The 25,615-nt window shown below is 42.5% G+C and overlaps 2 gene segments (V, D, J or C); both read left to right on the top strand.

Annotated features, from left to right (window-relative positions):
* Positions 1-21,379, top strand: part of LOC125281443 (immunoglobulin heavy variable 3-23-like) — a 30,827-nt gene extending 9,448 nt beyond the window's left edge. Inside the window, 1 exon segment of the V gene segment in view lies at positions 21,333-21,379. Within this exon segment, the coding sequence occupies positions 21,333-21,379 (47 nt within the window).
* A 2,300-nt stretch (positions 21,380-23,679) lies between these two features.
* LOC125281444 (immunoglobulin heavy variable 3-23-like) lies at positions 23,680-24,279 on the top strand. The segment is given in 2 exon segments: positions 23,680-23,789; positions 23,891-24,279. Coding segments are annotated over 2 exon segments (435 nt in total).
* Positions 24,280-25,615: the final 1,336 nt, after the last annotated feature.

Here is a 25,615-nt window from a genome sequence, read left to right as displayed (position 1 = left end):
GCTGCTGCTCTGACTCTCAGAAGAGGCACAACAGACCGCCAGGGAAAGACGCCAGAGAACAAAAGCCTGGAAATACCGGCTCAGAGAGTGCCCCTCCCCATCCCCCCTCGCAGGGGACGCGGAGACTTTACCCAAACAGGGTTGCCTGAGTATCTGTGCGGCAGGCCCCTCCCCAGAACACAGAAGGCAGGCTGAAAAATCAAGAAGCCCACAACCTGGGGCGCCTGGGTGGCGCAGTCATTGAGCGCCTGTCTCCGGCTTAGGGCGTGATCCCAGCGTTCCGGAAAGGAGTCCCTCATTGGGCTCGTCCGCTGGGAGCCTGCTTCTTCCTCTCTCACTCCCCTGCTTCTGTTCCCGTTCTTGCTGTCTGTCTCCCTCTCTCAGATAAATAAATAAATAAAATCTTTAAAGAAGAAGCCCACATCTCTAAGATCCCTATAAAACAAGGGGCACGGCCTAGGACCCAGTGAATAATTTGGGCTCTGGACAACCCCGCAACCTCTCCTCATTAGAATGACAAGAAGGAGAAGCCCCCCCACCCCCAGCAAAGAAAAGACAGTGAGTCTGTGGCCTCTGCCACAGAAATAACGGATAGGGATGTAACCAAATTATCAGAAATGGAATTCAGAGTAACAATGGTCAAGATGACGAGTAGACTTGAAAAAAGTATTAAGGAAAATGTTACTGAGAATATAGAATCCCTAAGGGCGGAAATGAGGGCGAATTTGACAGAAATTAAAAATTCTATGAGCCAAATGCAGGCAAAACTAGAGGCTCTGACGGCCAGGGTCACCGAAGCAGAGGAAAGGGTTAGTGAATTGGAGGATGGGTTAATAGAGGAAAAAATGAAAATAGAAGATGCTTTTAAAAAAATCCACGCCCACGCATGTTGGCTACGGGAGATTACTGACTCAACGAAACAATCCAATGTTAGAATCATCGGCATCCCCGAGGGGGTGGAGAAAAACAGAGGTCTAGAAGAGATATTTGAACAAATTGTAGCTGAAAACTTCCCTAATCTAGCAAGGGAAACAAACATTCATGTCCAAGAGGCAGAGAGGACCCCTCCCAAGCTCAACCACGACAAACCTACGCCACGTCACGTCATAGTGCATTTCGCAAATATTAGATCCAAGGGTACAGTACTGAAAGCGGCCAGGGCAAAGAAATTTCTCACGTACCAAGGCAAAGACATCAGAATTACGTCAGAACTGTCGACACAGACCTGGAATGAGAGAAAGGGTTGGGGGAGCATTTTTAAGCTCTTTCAGAGAAAAACATGCAGCCAAGGATCCTTTATCCAGCAATGCTGTCATTCAGAATTGATGGAGAGATAAAGACCTTCCAGAAACGCCAGTCACTAACCAATTTCGTAACCACGAAACCAGCCCTACAGGAGGTATTACGGGGGGTTCTATAAAAGCAAAAAGGCCCCAAGAGTGATACAGAACAGAAAGTCACAGCCAATACAAAGACTTTACTGGCAACATGGCATCATTAAAAGCATATCTCTCAGTACTCAGTCTTAATATTAATGGCTTAAATTCTTGCTTAATCGCCACAGGGTTGCAGATTGGATAAAAAGAAATGACCCATCCATTTGCTGTCTACAAGAGACTCATTTCGAACCCAAAGATGCATTCAGACTGAGCGTAAGGGGATGGAGTACCATCTTTCACGCAAATGGACCTCAAAAGAAAGTTGGGGTAGCAATTCTCATATCAGATAAACTGGATTTTAAACTACAGACTATTAGTTAGAGACGCAGAAGGGCACTATATTATTCTTAAAGGAAGTATTCAACAAGTGGATATGACAATTATAAATATATATGCCCCCAACAGGGGAGCAGCAAGATACACACGCCAACTCTTAACCAGAATAAAGAGACATATAAATAAAAATACATTAATAGTAGGGGACCTCAACACTCCACTCTCAGAAATAGACAGAACACCCTGGCAAAAACTAAGCAAAGAATCAAAGGCTTTGAATCATACTCGACGAGTTGGACCTCTTAGATATATATAGAACACTACACCCCAGAACCAAAGAATACGCATTCTATTCTAATGCCCATGGAACATTTTCAAGAATAGACCATGTTCTGGGACACAAAACAGGTCTCAGCCGATACCAAAAGATTGAAATTATCCCCTGCATATTCTCAGACCACAACGCTCTGAAATTGGAACTCAACCACAAGAAAAAATTTGGAAGAAACTCAAACACTTGGAGACTAAGAAGCATCCTGCTCAGGAATGACTTGATAAACCAGGAAATCAAAAATCAAATTAAACAATTTATGGAGACCAATGAGAATGAAAATACAACAGTCCAAAACCTATGGGATACTGCAAAGGTGGTCCTAAGGGGGAAATACATAGCCATCCAAGCCTCACTCAAAAGAATAGAAAAATCTAAAATGCAGTTTTTATATTCTCACCTCAAGAAGCTGGAACAGCAACAGAGGGACAGGCCTAATCCAAGCACGAGGAAGCAGTTGACCAAAATTAGAGCTGAAATCAATCAAGCAGAAACCAGGAGTACAGTAGAGCAGATCAACAGGACTAGAAGCTGGTTCTTGGAGAGAATCAATAAAATTGACAGACCACTGGCAACACTTATCCAAAAGAAAAGAGAAAGGACCCAGATTATTAAAATTATGAATGAAAAAGGAGAGGTCACGACGAACACCATTGAAATTCGAAGGATTATTAGAAATTTTTATCAACAGCTATATGCCAATATACTAAGAAATCTGGAAGAGATGGAATCCTTCCTGGAAACCTATAAACTACTAAGATTGAAACAGGAAGAAATTGATTTCTTAAACAGGCCAATTAATTATGAAGAAATTGAGTCAGTGATAAACAACCTTCCAAAAAACAAAACTCCAGGCCCGGACGGTTTTCCTGGAGAATTTTACCAAACATTCAAAGAAGAAATAATACCTATTCTCCTAAAGCTATTTCAAAAAATAGAAACAGAAGGAAAGCTACCAAACTCATTCTATGAGGCCAAGATTACCTTGATCTCCAAACCAGGCAAAGACCCCCTCAAAAAGGAGAATTACAGACCGATTTCCCTAATGAATATGGACGCCAAAATCCTCAACAAGATACCTGCTAATAGAATCCAACAGTTCATTAAAAGGATTATACACCACGATCAAGTGGGATTCATACCTGGGATGCAAGCGTGGTTCAATATTCACAAATCAATCAGCATGATACATCATATCAACAAGAAAAGACTCAGGAACCATATGATCCTCTCAATCGATGCCGAAAAAGCATTTGACAAAATACAGCATCCTTTCCTGATTAAAACCCTTCAGAGTGTAGGAATAGAGGGTACATTTCTCAATCTCATAAAAGCCATCTATGAAAAGCCTACTGCAAATATTATTCTCAATGGGGAAAAGCTGGAAGCCTTTCCCTTAAGATCAGGGACACGACAAGGATGCCCACTCTCGCCACTATTATTCAACATAGTACTAGAAGTCCTTGCAACAGCAATCAGACGACAAAAAGGGATCAAAGGTATTCAAATCGGCAAAGAAGAAGTCAAAATGTCTCTCTTCGCAGATGACATGATACTCTATATGGAAAACCCAAAAGAAGCCACTCCCAAACTATTAGAAGTTATAGAGCAAAGATATGAACAGACACTTTTCCAATGAGGACATACAAATGGCTAACAGACCCATGAAAAAATGTTCAAAATCATTAGCCATCAGGGAAATTCAAATCAAAACCACATTGAGATACCACCTTACGCCAGTTAGAATGGCAAAAATAGACAAGGCAAGAAACAACAATTGTTGGAGAGGATGTGGAGAAAGGGGATCCCTCCTACATTGTTGGTGGGAATGCAAGTTGGTACAGCCACTCTGGAAAACAGTGTGGAGGTCCCTTAAAAAGTTAGAAATTGAGCTACCCTATGATCCAGCCATTGCACTACTGGGTGTTTACCCCAAAGATACAGATGTAGTAAAGAGAAGGGCCATATGCACCCCAATGTTCATAGCAGCAATGTCCACAATAGCTAAATCGTGGAAGGAGCCGAGATGCCCTTCAACAGATGACTGGATTAAGAAGTTGTGGTCCATATATACAATGGAATATTACTCAGCTATCAGAAAGAACGAGTTCTCAACATTTGCTACAACATGGACGGCACTGGAGGAGATAATGCTAAGTGAAATAAGTCAAGCAGAGAAAGACAACTATCATATCATTTCTCTCATCTATGGAACATAAGAACTAGAATGATCAGTAGGGGAAGAAAGGGATAAAGAAAGGGGGGGTAATCAGAAGGGGGAATGAAACATGAGAGACTATGGACTATGAGAAACAAACTGAGGGCTAGAGGGGAGGGGGGTGGGGGAATGGGATAGACCGGTGATGGGTAGTAAGGAGGGCACGTATTGCATGGTGCACTGGGTGTTATACGCAACTAATGAATCATCGGGCCTTACATCGGAAACGGGGATGTACTGTATGGTGACTAACATAATATAATAAAAAATCATTATTAAAAAAAAACATAAAAAAAATAAATTTGTCTGTTTCTCCAGAAAACAAACAGGTTTTCAGAGGGGAGGGGTTGGGGAAATGGGGGTAACAGGATGATGTGTATCAAGGAGGGCACATGTTGTGATGAACACTGGGTATTATACACAATTAATGAATCATTGAGCACTATATCAATAACTAATGCTGTACTACAGGTGGCTAACTGAACATTGTTTTTAGAAAAGGATTTGTAGGAGGTAAAGTTGTAAAAAAAAAATAAAGCTAGAATTCTAGAAGGACCTTTCCCCCATTCAAATAATGAAATTATACTACAAATTGTGTGTTCAACACAAAGTTGGTGGGTGGTGTGATGAAAGGGGCGATGGGGTAACAGGGTGACGGGCATTAAGGAGGCACGTGATGGCATGAGCACTGGGTGTTATATGCGACTGATGAATCACTAAGCTCTACCTCTGAAACTAATAGGACACTATGTGGAAACTAAATTGAATTTATTTTTTATAATAATATTTTTTATTATATTATGTTATCAAAATTGAATTTAAATAAAAATTTTGGTGATGGGTACTGAGGAGGACACATATTGCATGGTACACTGGGTGTGTATACACAAATAATGAATCATGGGACATTACATGAAAAACTAAGGATATACTGTGTGGTGACTAACATAAAAAACTAAAACTTATTATAAAAATAAAAATAAAATAAATAAATAAAAATTTTAAGACCTAAAAAAAAAAGGAATTAATCTGGTCCAGTGTGTAACTCAAACTCCTCGTTTTGAGAGAAGGGGGACAAGACGGTCACAGAATAGGGGATCTCATTTCAGCTGGTCCCTTGAATATGACTCGGTATCTATCCAACCATTCTGAACACACACGAATTCAACCTGAGATGTGAGAAGATTTTTCTCGAACTCTACAAACAGAAAAACGACTACTTCTTGCAATGTAGGAGGTGAGGAACTTTGAATCTTCAAGAAAGATATCCGAAGATAAAGGGAGGAGGAAGCCACCATAATCCAGCCACCGGAAAGCGATGTAACACCAGTGCAAAAAATTGGGAACTTGGAAATCTGCTCCAGTGAGAGACATCCTTGCTGAAAAGGGCACAGGGAATGAACAGGGCAGAATTTTAGATGAATCACTGGGGTCTCTTTTCCAGGAGACTCAGAAAGAATGGGGGAGACTGAACCTATACAGAGCTCAAGCAGTGGAGAGGGGAGACTGGTTATGGTCAGCGACCCTGGAAGGGACTCTCAGCTCTGGTCCCCATAAACAGTGAGCAAGGCCAGTTGGGAGACCACTGTTGGCCTGACCACCCTGAAAAGGACTAGACGTTGTTGGCTGTTTAACATTCCAGGGGAGATATAATATCAAAGGGCTTGAGCCAATGACAGGAAAACATCTCTCAGTGCAATGTGACCCATGAAAGAACACTGGGGCAGCACCCAGCCATGACCTGGCAGCCATGGAAAAGGGTGCACAAGTAAGCCCACAGCTGCCCCCAATGGCAAAGTCACAAAGCACAGAGATGCTCCTGGGTCTCTGGAACTCCCTCAGGAGAGGTGCAAGACAGGGGAGATGCAGGATTCACTGGTGTAGCACACAAAGTGGCACAGCCCACAATGGGCAACAGCACTCAAGGTGGTGTGATCCCTTTAGGGACACTGGGGCAGCACCAGCCATGATCTAGCAGCTGTGGAAGAGAGTGCACTGTCGAGCCCACAGCCAGTAGCAATTGTAAGGTCACAAAGCACAGAGTAGATCATGGCTCCCCAAGACCATTGTAGTGGGCATGAATAGCACAGTCTGGAGTTTGGTACCCACAGAAGTGGAGATGGTTTGACTTGGAGGGTTTGTTGAACAAAGGGGCCAGATATTGAGGTTCTGGGTCAGAGATTCCCTCAAGGCCATATTTGCTTGGACCTTCTACAGAGAAGCAGTAAGCTGCCAAGGGGAAAAAAAACCCACACAGAAGGCCAGCTCACATTAAGCCCGTCCTCCTGACAAGGGGTGGGGCAACTCCACCCAGGCAAAGACACCTGAGAAGCCAAGCAGCAGGCCCCTCCCCCAGAAGACAGACTAGAAGAACAGGTGAATGACAAGCTTATTTCCCACAGGACTGTAAAACTCCAGCACCAGGGGAAAATAATACATGGAGCTTCAGGTGCTCCCTCACAACTCACTTACACTTCAGGTAAAATTTTACATTTCTCTTTGTTTCTTTCTTTTACTTTTATTTTACCCTGTGCCCATTTCAAATACATTCTTATTTCCCAATGTAGGGTTTCAAGTCACTTTTTGACTTTTTTCCCACATTTACATTTTATAAATTTATGCCCCATACTAGCCCGTTTTTTACTCTATTCAATTTTATCTTGATATATATAAGTTCTGATTTCTTTAGAATTTGGGGATATATTGTCTTCTTTTTTTAATAATATTTTTTATTATATTATGTTAGTCACCATACAGTACCTCCCAAGTTTTTGATGTAAAGATCCATGGGATATACCGTCTTCTAACATACAGACCAAAAATCACTCAGGAACAGGCAGATTGAGGCAAGATGTCGGAGGTATAGGGGAACCCATTTAAACAGGTCCCCTGAATTTAGTTGAATATCTATCAAACCATTTGGAACATCCATGAAATCAACCTGAGATGTAAGAATATATATGTGGATCTCAACAAGCCAAAATGTGACCGTGTTTCGCAAGGTGTCTATTATACCAGCTCATATTTTCTAGGTGCTTTTTAACGTGTATTTTTACACACCTACATTTTTTATGGATATATGTTTATTTTAGTTTTGCACTCTATTCAGTTTTACCCTTGTATATGTGCAAGTTTTACTTTCCTGGTGGTTTTGGGATACAGTGTCCTCTAAAACACAGAAAAAATATCCACCAATTCACCCAGGAACAACTGAAACATGCTCTTTTGTCCTCAGTGAGAGATTATAGCCATTCTTTACCTCCCTCTATATTTTATTTTCTATTCTACTTTATACAATATTTTTAATTTTTTTCCAGTTTTTTAAATTTTATTCTTGTGATTCATTTTGGCTTTTTTTTTTCCAGTCGTGGCATCTGACCACTCCGGATTCTGCTAGGGTGCATCTACCTTGGATCATGGTTGATATTTTCAACTCAGTCCACTTGTTCAACCATCCACCGACAGAATGAAAAGGAGGAGGAAATCCCAATAGGGAAAAGAACCAGAAACAAGATCTTCTACCACAGAACTAACAGATTTCAATATAAGCAAATGTCAGACATGGACATCAAGATAGCGATCATGAAGTCAATAGCTAGGCATTAAAAAAGAATTACTGACAATATAGAATCTCTAAGGGCAGAAAGGAGATATGATCAGGCTGAACTCAAAATGCTATAAATGAAATGCTGTCTAAACTGGATACTCTAACAGCCATGGCAAATGAAGCAGAAGAACAAATTAGTGACTGGGAGGATGAGCTGATAGTAAGGAAGGAAACTGAAGAAGATAGGGATAGGCAGCTACTGGCACATGAGATTACCTAGAGAGATCAATGATGCAATGAGAGTCTCCAAAGTCAGAAAAATTGGGATTCTGGAGGGAGTAGAGAGAGAGAGGACTAGAAGGTATATTTGAGCAAATCATAGCTGAGAACGTCCCTAATCTGGAGAAGGAAATATGCATTCGAGTACAAGAAGCAGAGGAGCCCTCCCCAAATCAATAAAAATAGATCAACACTCTGACATGCAATTGAGAGGCTTGCAAACCTTAGACCAAGGAAGCTATCCTTATAGCAGGTAGGGGGATGAGATTTCTTACGTACAGAGGGAGGAACATCAGAATAACATCAGACCTCTCCACAGAGACCTGACAAGACAGAAAGTGCTCGCAGAACATATTCATGGTATGAAATGAGGAGAACATGCAGCCAAGAATACTTTACCCAGCAAGACTGTCATTCAGAATCGATGAAGAAATAAAGAGATTTCAGGATGGACGGAAACTGAAAACATATGTGACCAAAGCCAAGCCCCGCAAGAAATATTAAAGGGGATTCTGAAAACGAAAAGAAACCCCAAGAGTCACATAGACCAGAAAGAAACAGAAAACGTACAGAAACAGGGACTTTCAGGAATACAATGGCAGTAAATTCATATCTTTCAAAAGTTACTCTCAACATGGAATGGGCTGAATAGTCCCATCAAGATGCAGAGGGTATCAGATTGAGTAAAAAAGCAAGACCATATGCTGTCTACAAGAGACTCACCTTGAGCCTAAACATACCTCCAGACTGAAGGTAAGGGGATGGAGAACCATTTGCCACACCTACCAAAATCAAAAGAAACTGGGGTAGCAATTCTTCTATCAGACAAATTAGATTTTAAACCGAAGACTGTACAAAGAGATATAGAAGGACACTGTATCATACTTAAAGGGTCTATCCAATTACAGAACTCTTAAGAAAGAAATTGAGGATAGACTGGTGATGGGTAGTAAGGAAGGCACGGATTGCATGGTGTGCTGGGTGTTATATGCAACTAATGAATCATTGAACTTTACATCAGAAACCAGGGATGTACTGTATGGTGACTAACATAATATAATAAAAAAAAACATTAAAATAAAAAATGAAAAAAATTTAAAAAACCAACATAAAAAAAAAGAAATTGAGGAAGACTCAGTAATGGAAAATATTCCATGCTCATAGATTGGAATAATAAACATCGTCAAACTCTCTATGCTGCCCAGAGCAATTTACACTTTCAAAGCAATCCGTATCAAAATACCATCACATTTTTCAACGAGCTGGAACAAACAAACCTAAATTTTGTACAGATCATGAAAAGAACCCCAAATCGCCAAGGGAGTATTGAAAAAGAAAACCAAAGCTGGGGGCATCACAATGCCTCACTTCAATCTACATGACAAAGCTGTGATCCTCATGACACCGTGGAATTGGGAAAAAACAGACACACAGACCCCTGGAAAAGAATAGAGATCCCAGAAATGAAACCTCAACTCTATGGTCAAGTAATCATTGACAAAGCAGGAAAGGACATCCAATTAAAAAGGATAGAGTCTTCTATAAATGCTGCTTGGAATGCTGGACAACCACAGGCAGAAGGATGCAACTGGACCATTCAGTACACCATACACAAAGATAAACTCAAAATGGATGAAAACCTAAATGTGAAACAGGAATCCATTAACATCCGGGAGGAGAACAGAGTCAGTAACCTGTTAGACATTGGTCATAGCAACTTCTTTCAAAACATGTCTATAAAGTTATAGAAAACAAAACTGAAAATGAACTATTGGGACTTTGTCAACATAAAAAGCTTTTGCACAGCAAAGGAAATACCCAACAAAACTAAGAGACAATCCACGGAATGGGAGAAGATATTTGCATATAACACTTCAGATAAAGGGCTGATACCCAAGACCTAAATCTTATGAAACTCAACACCCCACCCAAAAAAATAACGCAGTCAAGAAATGGGCAGAAGACATGAACAGAAACTTCTCTGAAGAAGACATATAAATGGATAACGGACACAAGAAAAAAACGCTCCACATCACTAGCCATCAGGGAATTACAAAACAAAACCACAATAAGATATCACCTTACACCAGTCAGAATGGCCAAAATTAACAAGACAAGAAACAACAAATGTTGGCGAGGCTGTGAAGAAAGGGGAACCCTCTTACACTGTTGCTGGGGATGCAAGCTGGTACAGCCACAGTGGAAAACGGTATGGAGGTTCCTCAAGATGTAAAGAATAGAGCTACTCTATGGCCCAGCAATTGCCCTACTGGGTATTTATCCCAAAGATACAGATGTACTGAAAAGAAGGGGCACATGAACTCCAATGTTCATAGCAGCAATGTCCAAAATAGCCAAAATGTGGAAGGAGCCCAGAAGTCCTGCAACACATGAACGGATAATGAAGATGTGGTTCATTTATACAATGGAATGTTACTCAGCCATCAGAAAGGTTTAATACTTACCATCCACATCGATGTGGATAGAAATGGAGGGTGTTACACTAAGTGAATAAGTCAGTCGGAGAAAGACAATGACCATATGGTTTCACTCATATGCTGAATATAAGAACCAGGTCAGAGGATCATAAGAGATAGGAGAGAAAAGTGAAGGGGAAGAAATCAGAGAGGGAGACAATCCATAAGAGACTCTTAACTCTGGGACACCAACTGAGGTTTAGAGAAGGGAGGGTTTGGGAGGATGGGGAAACCGGGTGGTGGGTATTAGGGAGAGCACGTGTTGTGATGAGCACTGGGTGTTATACGCAACTAATGACTCGTTGGACACTGCATCAAAAACTAATGATGTATCATAAGCTGGCTAATTGAACATATTAATAAAAAAGTCCGTGTTTCTTTGTTGATCTTCTGGTTAGATGATCTGTCCATTGCTGTGAATGGGGTGCTAAACACACCTACTATTTTTCTACTATTATCCATGTGTTTCTATATATTGTTATTAATTGGTTTATATACTTGACTGATCCCATGTTAGGGGCATAAATATCTACAATTGATAGAACTTCTTGTAGGATAGACACATTTACTATGATAGAGTGCCCCCCTTCATCTCTTATTACTTTCTTTGGATTAAAATTATTTGTCTGATATAAGAAGGGCTACCACAATTTTCTTTTGACGTCCACTGGCAGGATCAATGATTCTGCTTCCCCTCACATTCAATGTGAAGGTGGCTTTGGTTCTGAAATTAGTCTCTTGTAAGCAGGAAATGATGGGGCTTGTCCCCTAAGATCTGGAATATGACGGGGATGTCCACACTCACCAACTGTTCTTCAATATAGTACTGGAAGTCTAGCCACAGCAATGACACAATGAAAGAAATAAAAGGCATCCAAAATGGGAAAGAAGAAGTCAAACTTTCATAGAAGACTTAATAGTCTATATAGAAATGCCAAAAATCTCTGGCAAAAAAAATGCTACAACTGACATTGCAATTCAGCAAAGTGGCAGGATATAAAATCATCGAACAGAAGTCAACTGCATTTCTATACACTAACAATGAAGCAGAAGAAGGGAAAGTCAAGCAATTGATCTACTTAGAAATTGCATGAAAAAGTAAAATACCTAGGAATAAACCTAAACAGAGAGTAAAGGATCTGTACTCTAGAAACAACAGAATCCTAGAGAAATAAATTTAAAAAGACACAAAGAAATTTGAAAAACATTCCACTTTTTTCCATCTTGGGAAAAGCAGAAAAGAATATCCTATTGAAATTAGACAGTCTCTTCAATAAATGGTGTTGGGAAAGTTCAATAGCAACATGCAGAAGAATGAAACTGGAACATTCTCTTACACCATACAAAAAATAAACTCTTAAGGGATGAAAAAACCTTAATGAGAGGCAAGAATTTATCAAAATCCTAGAGAATACCATGGGCAGCAAGCTCTTTGACCTCAGCCACAGCAACTTCTTGGTAGACAGGTCTCCAAAGGCAAGAGAAACAAAAGCAAAAATGAACTATTGGGACTTCATCAAGATAAAAACCTTATGTGCAAATGAAATGGTCAACACAGCTAAAAGGCAACCTACAGAGTGGGAGAAGCTCTTTGCAAATGTCTTATCAGATAAAGGATTAGTATCAAATGCATAAGGAACTTATCAAACTCAACACCCTAAAAAAAGCCCAATTAATCCAGTCAAGAAATGAGCAGAAGACATGAGTAGACATTTCTCCAAAGAAGATACACAAATGGCTAACAGACATATGAAAACCTGCTCAACATAACTTGGCATCAGGGAAATACAAATCAAAACGACACTGAGATACCACCTCACATCATTCAGAATGGCTAGAGTTATCAAGTCAAGAAAGAACATTTGTTGGCAAGGATGCAGAGAAAGGGTACACCTCTTGCACTGTTGATGCTAATGAACGCTGGTACAGCCACTCTGGAAAACAGTGTGAAGTTTCCACCAGATGTTAAGAATGGAGCTACCCTACAACCCAGCAATTGCACTACTAGGTATTTACCTCAAAGATAGAGATGTAGTGAAAAGAAAGGACACATGCACCCCAATGTTCATAGCAGCAATGTCCACAATAGCCAAACTGTGGAAGGAGCCCAGATGTCCATTGACAGATGAATGGATAAAGAAGACATGCTTCATATATACAATGGAATATTACTCAGCCATCAGGAAGAATGAATACCTACCATTTATATCGACGTGGATGGAACTGGAGGAGATAATGTTAAGTGACATAAGTCAAGCAGAGAAACACAATTATCAAACGGTTTCACTCATAAGTACAATATAGGGAATAGTGCAGAAGAAAATAGGGGAAGGGAAGAGAAAGTGAATGGGAAGAAATCAGGGATGGAGACAAACCATGAGAGGCTCTGGACTCCAGGCAACAAATTATGGGTTGCAGAAGGGAGTGGGATGGGGGGATGGAGTAACTGGGTGATGAGCATTAAGGAGGGTACATGATCTAATGAGCACTGGGCATTATACGCAACTGATGAATCATTGAGCGCTACGTCAGAACTAATGATGTACTATATGTCAGCTAATTGAACTTAATTTGAAAAGGACTAATATCGAAATCTACAAAGAACTTATTGAACTCAACACCCAAAAATCAATTAATTCAATCAAGAACTGGTAAGAACACATGAACAAACATTTCTCCAGAGAAGACATACAAATAGCCAAAACACATGAAAAAGTGCTCCACATCATTCAGCCTCAGGGAAATACAAATCAAAACCACAATGTGCTATGACTTCACACACGTCAGAATGGTTAAAATGGACAAGTTAGGAAACAACAAATGTTGGCGAGGATGCGGAGAAGGGGGAACCCTCTTGCACTGCTCGTGGGAATGCAAACTGGTGCGGGCACTCTGAAACAAATGTCTATGCACATCCCAGAGCTAAGGAAACCTGGGAAGTGAGATACTCAGGCCACCAGGTAGTGTGAGCAGCAAGCCCTGGAGGACAGGAGGAAACTGGTTACTTGGTGCCCTCAGGACCCTCTGGCCACAGGTCCCACCCCCAGATGCAGGTGCAGAGAGAGCCTGGGAAGTGAGGGGTTTCCTGTAGGGCTCTGCAGTTTGTTCCTGTGAACAAATCCATGCTTGTGGGCCCTCTGTTTTCCTACTCTGAGTCTCACTTTCCCCTATAACCTCACACTCTGGGGAAATGGTTCAGGCACCCCTGAGCCTAAATCATTTCAATACTTGCAAGATGCAAAATATCACTAATGATCTTATTTTAGCTCCTCTCCATTCAAAGATGTGATCCTGTCTAGGTAATGGTTTCGGTTTCAAGGTATATTCCATGAGCTATCATAAGGGGAGATCTGCTCCACAGGCTTAGACAAAACTACAGAACCATCAATATCTACAAGGAGACAAATCCTACCCTCTGTGGAAGCTGTAGTTATTCAAAAACCTAACACAGAAACCCTTACTTGCCATATGTCAGTGTTGACACCAAAATATTCCTTCACTATGGAAATATGGTTTTGAAAATATTGGCAATTATGGATATTTCATCCTATGGGTTCCTAATGATACGATTCCTTTCTGGTGTCTTTTTTAGGAAATGTAAAATTATCTAAGTATCCATCCATCATCTGTCCATTCTCTAGTCATCTGATCTCTATTAAAAATCTATTCATTTAATTCAGCATTTATCCTATTGACACAAGCCTTTCAGGGCAATAGACATAAACTCTGCAATCTCTTCTTACACCTCTAATGGTTAGATCCTAATTTTCTCCAGGTCATTCATTGCATTTCCTTCAAGCTGATATTTGAGTGTCATTAACTCCATGCCTGAGTTAGTGATGATCTCTGTGTGGTGTCAAAGAAAAGTTACCCTCTTTTCTCTAAACCTAGTTCCTCCTCCCAGAGTTACAGGCCCCTGTGTGAGGTGGATTTCTCAGAAGGGAGTCACCCTCCAAGCACTGTACCTGCAGATCACAGAGTGGGGGCCTTGTGTTGGTATCCTTGGTGCACTTGAGGACATAGATGCCACTTCCAGGCTTTGCAGATGTCCTGGCAGACAAAGCCCATCTGCAGTGACCATCAGGATCAAAGGTCTCCAGATGTGATTCTGCTGTGCAGGTAGTTGTTCATATGGGGTCAAGTAGCTCAGGAAAAACTAAAAGATATATGATCTTGGGACCCAGTACCCTTTACTCATCATTGTATTTACACCAGAGTGGGCATCAATACATAATTTTGTATACAATTATATCTGGGACGACTGTTGATATTGAGTGTATGTAAGGACTAGATTTGGAAAGCTGTAGCTGCAAAATGCGGATTCAATTAAATATCTTTTGGAAAAATAGTTTAAATAAATTGTAACCCACTCATTTGTTCAAAATTGAATCTTATGTTCAGGGAGGTAATGCCATCTATTGGTCTACTTCCAACGCAGCTCATAGACCAAGTGCTCTCCCAACACAGACCAACATGTCTTGTGAGTTCAACAAAGAGATGCCCACAGGTAGCCCTGGAAGGTCCAGTGGAGCCCGACTCTGTTCCTGTCCACTTATAAGGACAGGTTCCATTCCACACATGCAAATCGCTCCTCAACATCCAGGGTAACAAGCAGGAAGAGCTCACACCTCTCTCTTCAGACAGGGTGAGGTGTCTGGGAAAGGCGGAGCTGTGGTCTGGAGGAATTTGACTTTCTAGGGCCTTCTGTGTGTCTGGTGACAGTTCCCCAATGTGATGGTCTGAGCCATCACAAATGGGAATGTAGCAATGGTTGTGAATGTCATGATTGATAGGGCCGGAGTCTATTGTCCCCCAGTGTCCTGTCCCAGGTGTTGCTGCAGGGATCAGACCCAGGACTGGTGAGGGGCTCGCAGACAATGCACCACACCAGCACCATCTATGGATTCTCCATCTCATACAGAAATTTCTGGTGGAGTTGAATCCACCAACCCCAGGTGCCTGGCTGCAATGAATTGGTTCATAAATCATACATACAGCACATATGAGAGCCCATCCAAGAAAAGCCAATGTCCATGTCCAGAGTCACATCCAAGAACGAGTTCCTCAGCTGACCAATCTCAGGGCTACCAAGGTCCTGGCCGTGTATTACAGTATAGAGACATGGTGAGGGAATGTCAGTCTGAGCACAGACCCAAACCTCTCTGCAGGGACACAGGAGGGGTTGGTCTGCAGGGGCTCTCAGGTCACCAGGGGGCACTCAGGACACCAGGGGGCGCTCAGGCCCGCCAAATACAGGGTAGGCCTGGTTACAGGTAGACTCTCTCTCTTTGCCTATGACATGATACTTTATGTGAGAATACCAAAAGACTACACCTCCCAGTTATAATAACTCACAGCAAATCAGCAATGTGGCAGGATACAAAATCAATCCTCAGAACTCACTTGAATTTCTATACACTAAGAATGAGACTGAAAAAAAAAGAGAAATTAAGGACACTATCCTATTGACACTTGCATCAAAAACTATTAGATACAGAAGAATGAACCTACCAAAGAGGGAAAGGTTCTATACTCTAGAAACTACAAAACACATATGGAAGAAACAGAGGAACACTAAAAATGGGGAAACATTCCACACTCATGGATGGGGGGGGGGGGGAAACACTGTCAAAACGTCTATGCTGCCCAGAACAATCTACATTTTCAATGCCATCCTTATCAAAATAACAGTGACATTCTTCACAGTGCTGGAACAAACCTAAAATTTTTATGGAACCAGAAAGACTTCAAATTGCAAAGGGAATGTTGAAAAAGAAGAACAAAGCTGGGGGCATCACATTGCCTGGCTTCAAGCTACAACACAAAGCTGTGCTCATTAAGAGGGCCATACTATTGTCACAAAAACGGAAGCATAGTTCAATGGAACAGAAGAAAGACTCAGAAATGGACCCTCAACTCTATGGTCAAATGAACTTCAACAAAGCAGGAAAGAACATCCAATGGGAAAGAAAAAGTCTCCTCAATAAATGCTGCTGGGAAAACTGGACAGCCACATGCAGAAGAATGAACCTAGACCATTCTCTTACATGACACCCAAAGATAAACTCAACATGGATGAAAACATAAATGTGAGAGAGGAGTCCATCAAAATCCTAGAGGAAAGTATACACAGTAAACCACTGACATTGGCCGCAGCAACTTGTCTGAAGGGAAACAAAAGCAAAAAGGAACTTTTGGGACTTCATCAAAATAAAAAGCTTCTACACAGCAAAGGAAACAGGCAACAACATGAAGAGGTAGACCAGGGAATGGGAGAAAATATTTGCAAGTGACATTTTGGAAAAGGGCTGATATCCAAAATCTACAAAGAACTTATCAAACTCAACACCGAAAAAACAAGTAATCTGGTCAAGAAATGGGCAGAAGACATGAACAGACACTTCTCCAAGGAAGACGTACACATGGCTAACAGACACAGGAAAAAATGTTCAACATCACTAGCCGTCGGAGAAATACAAATCAAAACCTCAATGAGATACCACCTTACACCAGTTAGAATGGCCAAAATTAACAAGACAGGAAACAACAAGTGTTGGCGAGTTCCTGGAGAAAGTGGAACTCTCTTACACTGTTGGTGGGAAAGCAAGTGGGTGTAGACACTCTGGAAAATGGTATGGAGGTTTCAAACTATTAAAAGAGAACTACCCACAACCCAGTGATTAAACTACCAGGTATTTACCCTAAAGAACAGAGGTAGTAAAAAGAGGGGCACATGCACCCCAATGTTCATAGCAGCAATGTCCACAATAGCCAAACTGTGGAAGGAGCCAAGATGTCCTTCCCAACAGATGAATGGATAAAGAAGATGTGGTTCATACATACAATGGAATTTTACTCATCCATCGGAAATGATGAATACCCACCATTTGCGTCAACAATGGATGGACCAGGAGGGGATTATGCAAAGTGAAATAAGTCAAGCAGAGAAAGATGGTTATCATATGGTTTCACTCATATGTGGTACATAAGAAATAGCACAGAGGACCATATGGGAAAGGAGGATAATCTGAATGGGAAGACATCAGAGAGAGAGACAAACCATGAGAGACTCTGGAGTTTGGGAAACAAACTGAGGTTTACAGAAGGGAGGTAGGGTGGGAGGGTGGAGTGACTGGGTGATGTAAATTAAGGAGGGCACGCGTTGGGATGGGCACTGAGTGTTATATGCAACTAATGAATCACTGAACTCTACAGCAAAATCTTATGGTGTACTATATGCTGTGAAACCGAACAAAATGAAAAATCACAAAAAATAAAAAAAAATAATAAAGTGTATGTTGGATATCGGGTACAGGGACGTCATGAAACCAGAGCTAGAGAAGAGTGGCCCCAATGCTGGGTGTTACTGTGTGGACCCCATGCTCACAGCATCTATTTTACTTGACTCCATCCAGAGGCAGAGGGACCCCCACCAAGCTTGGTACAGTTGGTGAATCAGATGATATGACACACACATAGTAAGGGAATAAAAAATGTGGATCACCTACATAATTGAGGTGTCTGTTGATCTCAGTGAATGCCACACAGCATATCAGAAATGCTTTAATAAACCCAGGAAAGGACATGAAATCAGGGATTTTCTTGTGGGTCAGTGCTGGAAAATCCTGAGGGATCAGGAATATCAAAGGCACAGAAACTAGGATTTCTTATGAGATTTCCTATGTGTGGTGCAGGAGAAGACAGAGGAAGGGGGCTTCTGGTGTCAGTAATGAATTGTCAGAAGATAAAGTCGTACGCCTAGTTCCATGCAAGTATTAAAATAAGTGCAAAGGAAGATAACTGATCAAATACGTGAAGACAACCTGAGTCCCTAGAAATTGAGAATGATAATATATAAGCAGATAATAATAATAATGATGATGATGAAGCTATTAGAAGTGGACTGAGGTCTCACCCGGGATCTACAGTGGAAGCTGTCCACTCCCCAAGGGCACCAGCTGGTTCTGAAGTTTCTGTGTTCACCATGTGCACAGAGAGACCAGAGCGTCTACTGGATCCATGAGAAAACTCACTTTGAGGAGCTAGAGGGGAGGGGCTTTTCATCTGCAGGGAATCACTCATTGATCCTTCAGTTGTTGACTTCAGCTCAATATGTGTGACCTCAAGCATCCTCATAAAGAAACCTAACGACAGTGAGATGGGATGAGGAGTTGGGCCTTATGGAGGCACTTAGGTCAGGAGGGTGTAGCCTCATGATGGGATGAGTGCCCTTACACACCACGACTGAGAAAGCTCCCTGCCCCCTGACCACATGTGAGGTGACAGGGAAAAGACAGACTAGGTTGTGGGTGGCCTTCACACACCAGATCTGCCTGCACCTGACCTGGGGCTTCCCAGACTCCAGTACTGTGAGAAATGAGTGCCTGTTGTTGAAAACCACCCAGTCTGTGTACAGTGTTACACAGCTGGAACAGACTAAGACATTAGTGACACATGAAATGCCAGGCATTTCCTCTGGCATTTCCAGAAGATGTGGCTGTGATGACCAAGAGGATTTGAGGCTTACCATCTCCTTACAGACTTGTTATACTGACTGCCGTGAGATGTGCAGCTCAGTCACTGGATATAATGTTGGTAACACTGAGTCTTCAACCTGAAACCCACCTGCATTTATGACTCTCCTTCTGGTCATGAGGATAGGTTCACCTTGCCAGTTTCATTACTGGAAAACCTCAAGGCACCTACATTACTTGTTTACCCTCCATCTTCTTATATCTATGCAATCCTTCACTAATGGGTTTTGCACAAAATATGCAACAATGGTGATGATAAACTCTAACAGCTCTGCCATCATAATACACAGTTTACACATGTACACACCTGGTAGTGAGCAAAGAGTAAAATGGAGAGAATGGGACAAGAAACAGACACATAACTACAGAAAACATACTGATGGTTATTAGAGGGATCAAAGGTAGGGGATGAAAAACACATCAGATGGGGATGAAAGAGGGCAATTGCTGAGATGAGCACCAGGTGTTGCATGGAAGTACTGAATCACTAGATACGATATGTAATATCACACTTTGTGGTAACTAACTAGCATTAAAATCAACATTTTTAAACAAGGGCTTAGAACACCAAGTCCCTTTCTTGCCTCAGCTCAGGAGACAGCTGCCAAGGCTATTCTCATCCCAGTCAATGTTGACATTTACTCTCTGGGGAGGTCTCTGAACTGTAGGATACCAGGCACATATCCCCAGCCCTAGTCCTTAGACCCTAACCCTAACCGCTATATCTAACCATAACCTAACACTAACAGTAACCTTAAAGATTACATTATGAGGGACTGAGTAAATAAATGAATAAATAAACATGAATTCCCATGTGTGAAATTGAGTTCCAAGAATATTTACATTAAAAGAAAACCCCCCGAGGTGGATAAACGCCCACATCGATGCAAAGGTACTCCCCACACCTACTTCAGGTTAGTTGTTGCTGAGGAGACCATATAAATAATACTGAACTTCACACCTTCAAGTCCAGGCTAGGAAGCAACATGATTGAAATACCAGAAGCTGGATATGATCCCAATCCTAAACAACTGCTTAAAAAGTAAAATTCTCCTGAGTTCATTGTCTGCAATGCTGCGAATAATTAAATTGGTGATTTTTGCTACAGCAACATGGATGTGTTCTCAAGAATTGATGTGGAGCAAAATAAGCCTTAAAAATGATAGCACATATGATACCACTAACATTTATACATTCTAGAAAAGTAAACATAGTCTACGGTAACTTGAGAAAAATCAGAAGTTATGTGGGAACAGGGTGGAAAAGAGAAGACAGGAAGGAGGAATTCTAGGAGATACAGGAAGATGTAAGAGGAATCTATTTTCTCACGTGATAATGTTGAGTCTAACATCAGTGATGACCATATCACGCACTCTGCACGTGTGCAGTGCATCCTGTGTCAAGTACACACATCACAGCCGTTGCAGATTCTCACACAGATGACTCAGGAGCCATGCAGACATAGTGACATGTTAGAGACTTGAAAGTACACCTGCACAAACCGTGATTCTCTCTGCACTTCAGGTAAAGTCCGGAAACAATCATCCTGTCCCCATCACAGGACGAGTTCCACATTCGTCATCAGCCTGCCCACTCTGTCCTGCAGGTGGATCAGGGAGGCAGCAGGTCCTGTGGGTGGAGCACAGGTCCACGTCCTGGGGCTCATTCTCACCCCAGAGCTGCTCTTGGACACCTCACAATCCCTCTGCACTTCTGGGAATAGGTTCATATCTCTTTATGCAGTAACACGACATCTAGGCCCCAAGATTTGTGTGAATATGTAAAAACTAAGCAGCACACCGAGCCCAAGTGTGTATTCTGCAAAGTCATATACTCAAAAATCCGAGTTTCCCAAATGTCACTAGCACCAAATCAAAGGCATTCACATCTGATCTGGTCACTGCCCTTCTCTGTCAACATAGGTCCCAAGTTCAATATAGAGTCAGAGGACATGCAAATAGGGCCCTCGCTCCTCTGATTAAACCAGCCCAGCCCCGACACCAGCAATGGGAGAGAAGCTCCAGCCCCAGCATCCCCAGGTGTTCCCATTCAGTGATCAGGAGAGAACACAGAAAACTCACCATTGACTTTGTGCTTGGCTGAGTTTTCCTGGACACTATTTAAAAAGGTAATTTATGGTGAACAAGAGACATTGAGCATATGAGTGAATATGAGTGGGAGAAGCAGTGGATGTGAGACAGTTTCCCGACCAGGATTTCTTGTGTTTGCAGCTCTCCAGTGTGACGTGCAGCTGGTGGAGCCGGGGGAGATCTGGTGAAAGCTGGGGGTCCCTAAGACCATCCTATGCAGCCCCTGGATTCACCTTCAGTAGTTCCTGGATAAATTCAGTCTGCAAGGCTCCAGGGAAGGGGCTGCAGTGGGTCTCATGTATTAGCTATGGTGGAAGTAGCACAAGCTGGGGAACCTGGGGACATGAATGTGTAACTGTCTCCAGAGGCAGGAGGACAGGAATGTTCCAGATCAAGCATGCAGGAAGGAAGAGTGAGGGAATTCTTCCTCCCTCTGCATTTCATTCTGTTCAGAACCTTAATGGATCGGATGATGCCCACTTACACAGAGACCATGGATGCAAATACCAGTCTATTCTGGAAACAGCATTACAGGCACCCACAGAAACAATGTTTTATCTGGGCAGCCATGGCCCAGTCACACTGACACAGAGTTAACCATCACTCATCAACCTTGGTAAACCTGGGCATCCATATGCATCTGTGTAAATCACACTCATTCTGAATATAAAGAAAAGAACATGGTCACAACTTCCCCTTCTATGATACACATCTCCTGCATGTAACCAAGAACACAAAATCCCTTTACCAAAGTAAAGAAAAACATTGATAATCATATATTACTAGTAGGGGACTTCAACACTCCACTCCCAGCAATGGACAGATCATCTACGAAGATCAACAAAGAAACAAGAGCTTTGAATAACACATTGCACCAGATGGACCTCACACATATATACACAGCATTCCATCCTAACACAACAGAATACTCATTGTTCGTGAGTGCTCACGGACATTATTCCAGAATAGATCACATCCTGGGTCACAAATCAGGTCTCAACAGATACCAAGAGATGCGGATCATTCCCTGCATATTTTCAGACCACGAGGCTTTGAAAGTGGAAATCACTGTGAAATCATTCACAAGAGGAAATTTGGAAGTGAAAGAGCACCCTACTAAATAATGAAGGGGTGAAAAAGGACATTAAAGAAGAATTTAAAAAATCGTGGAAACTAAGGAAAAGGAAGCACACCTGTTCAAGACCTTTAGGAAACAACAAAGGTGGTCCTCAGGAAGAAGTACACTGCAATACATCCCTCTCTCAAAAATTTAGAAAAACCTCAAATCCACAAGCAAACTTTACACCTAAAGGAGCTGGAAAGGAACAGCAAATAAAGCCAAAACAAAGCAGAAGTAGAGAAATAATAAAGATTCGAGCAGAAATCAATAAATAGAAACCAGAAGAACAGTAAAGTAGATCACTGAAACTGCTACATTCTCTGAGCTCCATATCTACAACTGCAGGGTGAGAAGCAAATTCTGTGTAATATCAGAAACTGGGAAAAATTCTTATCCCGACCAACCACTTAAAAAATAAAATTCTGCTACGTTCACTCTTAGGAAAGCTGCCAAACATTAAAATACATGATTCTTGCTACAGACAGCAACATGGTTGAATTCTCAAGAATTTATGCAGAGAAAAAGAAAGTTCTACAAATGAAATTACATACACTATAATTGCACATTTATAAACTCCTCAAAATTAAAACTAGTTTAAGTAACAGGAGATATAGCCAAGGTATGTGGGGACAGGGTGAGAAAGGGAAGGAGGAGGAGGAATTCCAGGGAAAATACAGGAAATTTCAGTGAGAAGTGGTTTGCTGACTTTGGATAATGCTGATTGTGACTCCAGTGTTTATCACATGACACATTCTGCATGTGTGCAGTGCATCCTGTGTCCAGTACACTCATCAAAGTAATAAACACAGAGATGACCCAGGAGGAACATATAGATATTGACATCTTAGAAAATACACCTGACGAACCCTGATTTTCTCCTTACTTTAAGTAACTCTAGAGCAGGTAAAATCATCCTGTCCCCATTACTCAAGGGGTTCAACATTTCTCACGACACTGCCCACTCTGTCCTCAGTGTTTCAGGGGCAGTAGGTCCTCCTTGGATACTGGGGCTCACTCTAAACCTGTATGTGTTCCTGGACACCTCACAAACCCTCTAAAATTCTGGGTGTGGGTTTACAATTCATTATGGGACAACATGACACCTATCCTGCAGGATTTGTGTGAGTATGTAAAAACGAAGTCCCACAAGGAAGTTACGTACATGCATATGAAACTTATAAAATGAAAAGTCGTATTAAAGAAAAAGTGGTCAATACCACCAAAACAAAGGCAGTCACATTTGCTCTGGTTACTGGTCTCCATGTCATCATAGATCCCAAGCTGAATATATAGTCAGAGGACATGCAAATAGGGCCCTCCCGCTGCTGATTAAAACAGCCCAACCCTGACTCTGCAGCTGGGAGAGGAGCCCCAGACCCAGGGTTTCCAGGTGTTCTAACCAGTAATCAGGACAGAACACAGAGAGCTCACCATGGAGTCTGTGCTCAGCTGGGTTTTCCTTGTTGCTCTTTTAAAAGGTAACTCATGCTGAACAAGAGACTTGGAGTGTGTGAGTGGATCTGAGGGATACAAACGGGGTGTGTGACAGTTTCCTGACCAGGATGTCTTGTGTCTGCAGGTGTCCAGTGTGAGGTGCAGCTGGTGGAGTCTGGGGGAGACCTGGTGAAGCCTGGGGGGTCCCTGAGACTCTCCTGTGCAGCCTCTGGATTCACCTTCAGTAGCTATGGCATGAGCTGGGTCCGCCAGGCTCCAGGGAAGGGGCTGCAGTCTGTCGCAGGTATTAGCAGTAGTGGTGGTAGCACATACTACGCAGACTCCATGAAGGGTCGATTCACCATCTCCAGAGAAAACGGCAAGAACACGCTGTATCTGCAGATGAACAGCCTGAGAGCCGACGACACGGCCGTGTATTACTGTGCCAAGGACACAGTGAGGGGACATCAGTGTGAGCCCAGACACAAGCCTCACTGTAGGAGGGGATCTGAACCAGCAGGGGGTGCACACTAGTCACCAATTCTGTCCTTAAGCCCCAGGAGCAGCTGCAGATGGAGGTTGTGGGCAGGCTTCCTGTCAGGGTCTGGGGCATCCTCTCCATAGAGCAGATTCCCCCAGGGACCCTCTCTGCACATATGATCCTGTGCTTACCTCTTCACTCTCTGACTTGGGAAATTTTTCAACTAGTAAAGCAGATATAGTAAAAACCACAAAATACAGAGTAATTTACATTGTTTATTCTTGTCCCTAAATACAAATGTATTGGTATTGGTTATTTTGGACAATTCTGCTATGAACATTGGGGTGCATATGGCCCTTCTCTTCACTAAGTCTGTGTCTTTGGGATAAATACCCAGTAGTGCAATTTCAGGCTCATAGGGTAGCTCAATTTTTAACTTTTTAAGGGACCTCCACACTGTTTCCCAAAGTGGCTGTACCAACTTCCTTTCCTACCAACAATGTATTAAAAAATATATAAATAATTAAATTAATTAAAAAATAAAAGAAACTATAAAAAAATACTGACGTACTATAATTGGCTAACTGAACAGAAGTTTAAAAAATTTGCAGGAGGGAGGACTAGGGGACCCCTTTTTCAGCCGGTCCCCTGAGTCGAGCTGGATAGGTACCAGACCAGCTTAAACAACCATGGAAGCAGCCTGAGACACAGGAAGATACATCTGGATCTCTACAAATGAACATCTCCAGCGCTGAGTATTGAGGTACGAAGCGGGGAGCCATGAAACCACGCACAGATATCGGAAGATAAACAGAAGGGGGAGGGAGCCGCCGCATTCAGGTGCCGGGAAGCGGTGGCCACCTGCACGGGGTAGCGAGTGGACTCACGGACAGCACCCGTGAGAGAACAGACTTAGAATGGTGAGCTGGGAGCGCGCACCACCAGGCATTTCGCGGAACTCCGGAGTCCCGGTGTGCTCATTGGATCCAGACTGAGAACGGGAGCTCCCAGAGTGCGCGCAGGGTGGCTGGTGGGCCACCTACACGGGGGAGCAGGCAGACTCGCGGAGGGCACCCGCAAAACAGCAGACTAAGACCCTGAGCCGGGAGCGCACGCCACCAGGCTTCTCACGGAACTCTGGAATCCCGGTGTGCTCACCGGAAATAGAGTGAGACCCGGAGATCTGGGAGTGCATGGGGGCGGCTGGCGGCGTTAGAAACACAAAGGACAGAGACGTGCAGACCCTGGAAGTGAGGGCTGGGACGCCAGGTGTGGGGCGCACATCCCGGGACGCTGCAGGGTTGAGCAGCACCAACAGTAACGGAGTTAAAGTGGCCAGAACATCAGTGGAGAATGGGCCACAATCCCCCTGTACTGTGACAGAGGCTG

The sequence above is a fragment of the Ursus arctos genome, unplaced genomic scaffold, assembly GCF_023065955.2.
Source record: "Ursus arctos isolate Adak ecotype North America unplaced genomic scaffold, UrsArc2.0 scaffold_42, whole genome shotgun sequence".
In the NCBI taxonomy this organism is placed as follows: Eukaryota; Metazoa; Chordata; class Mammalia; order Carnivora; family Ursidae; genus Ursus; species Ursus arctos.
This window is presented reverse-complemented; position numbering and strand designations above follow the sequence as displayed.